The 6,000-nt window shown below is 39.8% G+C and overlaps 1 protein-coding gene across 1 annotated transcript in view; it reads left to right on the top strand.

The window, feature by feature from the left end:
* VSTM4 (V-set and transmembrane domain containing 4) overlaps positions 1-6,000 on the top strand; it is an 84,222-nt gene that overhangs the window by 36,798 nt on the left and 41,424 nt on the right. The window contains exon 6 of the mRNA XM_007446243.1: positions 2,618-2,651. Coding sequence (XP_007446305.1) covers positions 2,618-2,651 — 34 coding nt within the window. The remainder of the gene's footprint in view (positions 1-2,617; positions 2,652-6,000) is intronic.

Below are 6,000 nucleotides of genomic sequence, written 5' to 3'. Positions count from 1 at the left end.
GGTCCGGGAGGATCCCACATGTGGCGGAGTGGCTGGGCCCGTGAGCCGTGGCCGCTGAGCCTGCGCGTCCGGAGCCTGTGCTCCGCGACGGGAGAGGCCACAGCAGTGAGAGGCCCGCGTAATGCAAAAAAAAAAAAGAAGGAATGGTTAAATCTTTCCTTTACATCTAAGTATCATGAATTTAACTACATCTGTTGATTTCAAAAGACTCCATAAACAAACTTCAGCTGTTAGAAATTTTATTTTGTCCCTTCTTCTCTTTGAATTTTTATCTTCAATCCACTTCCCCCACAAAATTTTATCCTATTTTCATACGTTTTTGTTTTGAAAGTTCTTTGTTGATCACTGATTATATTTCTCTGTAAGATAGTATGTGTATAAAAACTTAAAGTAAGATTTTAAAAATTTCCTTGTTCCACAAGTCTCTAGGTGCTAAATTTTTTTCCTGGATTGAGTTATCAGTAAATACTGCACAATTAGTAAAGATTTAGAAATGAATATAAAATTAATCAAAACCACATAAATACAAGTTTAGATAAATAATAATCATAAGAAGTAAAATTTGATTGGAAATGTATATTTATTGAAATGGATTTTTATTTTTACTTCCTATATTCTTGTATGAATTTGTAACAGAATTCAGCATCACTTCTATTCCTATATTTTTAAGAGATGTTAGCTCTGAAATACCTCGTTCAATATAAAAATAGGCAGGAATGGATGAAGTTTCCTTACACCACTCAGTACTTTAAACTGCTTCTGAGTTTTATGTCAAAAGTCACAATGATCTATCATCGAAAATGATTTTAATACTCTACCAGCTGACGACTGGATTAGGTCATATTTCAATCCTTGTTGAAAGCAAAATATTGGAAAGCTTTCCTCTAGTGAAAAGTTTACTTACCCAGTCATTGCTTTCTCAACACTGACACCAATACTTTAAATCATTTATTGATTCATTGGGGCCATTGATGTGCCCACTGGCTTTTACCCCCAGGACAGGTCTCTGTAGTACAAGTCAGGATGGGTAAGAGGTATGCCTTGATTTCATGAAGTAGAAAGGGTGATGTAACAGGGAGGGAGGGAAAGGAATACAGCCAGACCTCAGGCAAGTTCCAGGGGAATGAATTCTAAGTAAAGAATACCCCATGGAAAGTGAGGATCCAGAAACAGATGTCCTTAAAACTGTTCTTCCTAAGGGTGCCCAGGGGTACGCAAACCCCAGACTAAAGACCACTGATCTATATAATAAGCTTAGAATAGTGCCAGGAACATATGAAGTGTTCAGGAAGTATGAACTATGGTTTTATTATTATTGCATCTATAAATTATCCAGCATATAGTAGGTATTAAGTAAATGGAATGCAGAAAGAGTTCAGATACTATTAGGGGGTTGGACAAGACAAACCAAAAAAACCCCTCTAAAGCTGATTCTGTCATTCTGGTTTGGAGCCTGCATTGGTCACTTGCATCACAGATCACTTCAAGTGTAGGAGCTTGAAACAACAACTGTTTTATTCGCTCACAATTCTGCCGGTCAGCAAGTTGACCTGGGCTCAGCTGAGCAGTTCTTCTGGCCTCAGCTGGATCACTCACGCAGCTGCAGCCTGCTAGTGGGTCAGCTGGGGCCTGGCTCCTTCGGCGCCTCAGCTGGGATGACTCGTGTCTGTTTCATGTGGTCTCATCTTCCAGTAGGCTAGCCAGGCTTCTTCATGTGATAGCAGACGAGTTCCCTGCAATGAGAGGGAGAGAGAGAGAGAGAGAGAGAGAGAGCGCTCACAAACCTCAGAGCACAGGGCATTTTATGCTTCTGCTTGTGACCCATTGGCTAATATTTCATTGGCCAAAGCACATCATGTGGCCAAGCTCAGAGTCCGTGTGGGAGGGAGTTACACAAGGATGTGGATAGATATATTAATGTGTGTCATTGGGGCCATTGATGTATCACTCTACTACACAACTCCAGGGCCCTGTGGCTGTTTCAGCTTTACTTCTATTTGAGGTGAACTCAACGATGAGCTTAGATTGGACACTTGCTAGGATAACTGCCTATAGGTATTCTTATTTTTCCTCTGTAGCTAGAACACGGTTTTTCTGAAGGAGACCTACTATGGAGGATGTCATTGCAAAAAAAAAAAAAAAAAAAAAAAGGCTATTTTTTTCCCAGGACCTCCTCTTAGTCCTGGAAGAGCTTTGATCAGAGAATTAAAACCCATTTTATAGACAGGAGCGCCTAAGTGGAGAAAAGTTGCCCCAGGAAGGCTTTCACATGACTAAGGCAGAGCTCAGAAGTTGGGTGACTCTATAACTCTAGGTTAGAACCCAATTCAACCTGGCTTGGCAAAAAAAATGAATTTTGGGGGTTATGTAACCAGGAAGCCTGAGGTTTATGGCTTCATGCCTGGCTTGATCCAGGTATGGAACAGTATCAAGTCACTGTGGTGTCCTTGCCATGGCTCTGCTGTACTCATCCAAAGAGAAGTATAATAGCCCTGAGAGGTGGTCTGTGCCAACGTTTGGGCAATACCTGGCCACCTACATTTCCTAGGAATACCTGGAGAATATATATCTAAAGTAGCATTTATTTACCATCTTCTATCTCTTTTTCTTTTCACAGTGAGACACTATTTGGTGAAATGCCCTCAGAACAGGTAGGAATATTTTCTTCTTGTTTTCAAGTAAAACTCTTTGCTATTTTACTTTCTTTTGATGTTACCAAGAAATGGTTAAATTCATATCTTTACCTTAACGTCTGCAAATTAGTTCAAAAATTGGCCTAAAATGTGTGTTCTGCATGCACTTGCATGTTTCCAGATTTCATGTTCTGACTGTCACCCTGAGAGGGGCCAGCAAACATGTGGCTCAGGCTGGCCCAACATACATGCTGGAGGAGGCTTGACTCTTGAATGACTGTTCCCCTGTTTAGGAAGGAGCTGGCAGGTGGACTGAACCACTGTGATGCCTTCTGACCACGAACACTCCTGATCCCCTTCCACCAATGCCTGCTTGTCCTATGTCCTACTCTACAGAATGCGTCCATTAGTGATACATGTGCTAAGATGCTAGCCTTTTAGCTGATGGGACACACCTCACAGGTAACAATAGTTATGGAGTTATGGTAGATATTGCAAACTCATAGTATTTAAAAATTTGAGACTTCTGGTCCGGACAGGATGGATTAGATCAATTTCTCTCTGCTCTTCCCTGCTAGTAAGCACAACTATCAATTCTGGAAATAATATAAGAGACGGACAAAGGAGGACTCTGAAAGGTAGCAAGAAGAGAATGATGAAAGACAAAGACAAAGAGAAATATGTTAAAAGCAACCAGAGAGAAACAATGCATTACCTACAGGGAAACACAGATTTGAATGACAGTGCATTTTTCAGCTGAATCCGTGGAGGGCAGAAAGAAGCAGCCCATTTTTCAAATACTGTAAGAAAAGAAATGTCACCCACAAATTCTATATTCAGCAAAACTATCCTTTGGAATGAAGGGGATATAAAGACATTCTCAGATGAAGGGAAACGGAAAGAATTTTCAGTTTCACTCTCAGGCCTACCTTAAAAGAATGGCAAAGAAATTCTTGAAATAAAAGGAAATATCTTGATGCATTAAGAAGGAAGAAGGAAGAATTGAAAGAGCAGAAATATGGGTGCATAAGTAGACTATTCTTTTCTTCCTGAATTTAAAAAATAATATTTGATGATTGAAACAAAAAATTATAAAACTATCTGATACTCAAGAAGAGCATTATGATACATAAAAATGAGGAGGGTAACTGACCTAAATAGAAATGAGATTTCCACACTTTACTTCAAGTGATAGAACATTTTTACCAGTGGGCTGTGGTGTCACATGTGTGTATTGCAATGCTCAAAGCAATTATTAAAGGATTATGAAAAGTACATTCAAAAGCAGTATAGAGTAATAAAGATAGAATCCTAAAATACGTTCAAGTAACATAAAGAAACAGAGGGATGAGAACCGCAGAAAACAGACAGAAAGCAAATAATAAAATGGCAGACTTAATTGCTGACATACTATTTATCTTAAAGGTAAGTGGTTTAAATACATCAGATGACAGAAGCTGACAGAGTGGATTAAAAAAAAAAAATGACCTAAATGTATGCTCTTTACAAGGAACTCATTTCAAACACAGTGACATAGGAAGATTGAAATAGAAGGATGGAAAAAGATAGACCGTGCAAACATTGCCAAAAAATTCAAGAGTGGGCGTACTAATACGTGATAAAATAGACTTCAGAGCAAAGAAACTTACTAGAGATAAAGAGGGACATTAAATAATGATAAAAGGGTCAATCCACCCGGAAGACAAAGATCCTAAATGTGTACATATCAAATAGCAGGACCACAAAATGCCTAAAGCAAAAACTGAAAGAGCTGAAAGAGGAAATAGATAAGTCCACAATGATAATTGGCAACTTTGACATCCCCTCTCAGCAGTAGATAGACCAACTAGATAGAGAATTAGCAAGGATTTTGGAGATCTAAACAACACAGTCAGCCAAGAGGACCAAATTGATATGTATCAAACACTCCAACCACCAACAGCAGAACACGTGTTTTTCCATCCCCCATGCAACATTCACCGTAAGATATGGTCTGTCTTAGACCAAATCCTGGGTTATTATAAAAGAAATCCCAACAAATTTAAAATAATTAAAATCATATAAAATGTGTTCTCTGACTGCGGTGGAATTAAACCATAAAGCAGAAATAAAACAACAGCAAGAAAATCTCTAACCATGTGGAAATTAAACAACACACTTTAAAAAAAAATCCGTGGGTCAAAGAGGAAGTCTAGAAGGAAATAAAAACTACATAGGATTGACCAAAAATGAGAATAAACATAACAGAATATGTGGTATGCAGCTAAAGCTGTGCTAACGGTGACATTTATAGTATTAAACGCTTACATTAGAAGAGACGAAAGCCCTCCAATCAACATTCTGGGGTCTCACCTCAGGCAATCAGGAAAAGAGCAAAATAAACCTGAAGCAAACAGAAGGAAGGAGACAGTAAAGGGCAAAGCAGGAACTGATGAAATTGAAAGCAGCAAATGTGATAGAGAAAATCAATGAAACAGAAAGCTGTTTCTTAGGAAACCTTCCGGAAAAGATGGGTAACATGTACATAGGATCTCTCTGCTTTATTTCTTATGACTGTATGTGAATGTACAATTACCTCTGTTAAAGTTTCAATCAAAAATTGTATTTGCTATCTCTGGGGGATCCTGTTTACAGTCCCAACAGTCCCTATACTTGCCTGCTTTGTGTTCCCGCTATTGAGTTTGGGAGCCTCAGAAATCCTGTTACTCATATCAAAATGCAAAGTTATTTTATTGAGAGCTTACTGTCTCCCAGGTACTGTTCTAGGAGCTTGGGAAGCAGCAGTGAAGTAAAGAGACAGAAATCCCTGCCTTCGTGAGTGCAAATGTATGTGTATATGTCCCCAGGAGAGATGTCTGAGTATGGTTGAGTGAGGGGATTAGCAAGTCCTCTCCCCCCAAAAGCAACTATAAATCTTAACAAAATTGACAAAAGTAACCATTTTAGCACTTTGGAAAGACCAGAGGTATATATTAACCTGAGGGGCTTTTCTACTTGAAAAACTGCTGAACTGCTGAGAGGAACAGTGTTACTCTGTGGAGTTTTGGCCTTGGGCTGCTCTGATATTCTCCCCTCCCAGCTTGGCTGATGAGGAGATTCTTTTAAGGCAGGAAATGCTGGGAGGACCATCAGCCTCTCTATTGTGGTAGAAGGGGGCTCACTTGACTTGGAGCAGTATGCAAAGCCCACGTTCAGCAGTGCTGGCAGTGGAAGTGGCAGTCTTAGCGGTGTTGAGCAGGGAGGCCCAGTGGTTCTGCTAGCCTGAGGTTTGGGTCACAGCTGGGTCAAGCATATCTCTGGCTGAGACAACATGCATGTGTAGATGAGAGTGGAGGGCACCCAAAGGATAGAAAAAGATGCACCATGC

This window comes from Lipotes vexillifer, unplaced genomic scaffold (genome assembly GCF_000442215.2).
Source record: "Lipotes vexillifer unplaced genomic scaffold, Lipotes_vexillifer_v1.1 scaffold1143, whole genome shotgun sequence".
Taxonomy (NCBI): Eukaryota; Metazoa; Chordata; class Mammalia; order Artiodactyla; family Lipotidae; genus Lipotes; species Lipotes vexillifer.
The sequence above is the reverse complement of the archived record's forward strand: the minus strand, read 5'-3'. Positions and strand labels throughout refer to the sequence as shown.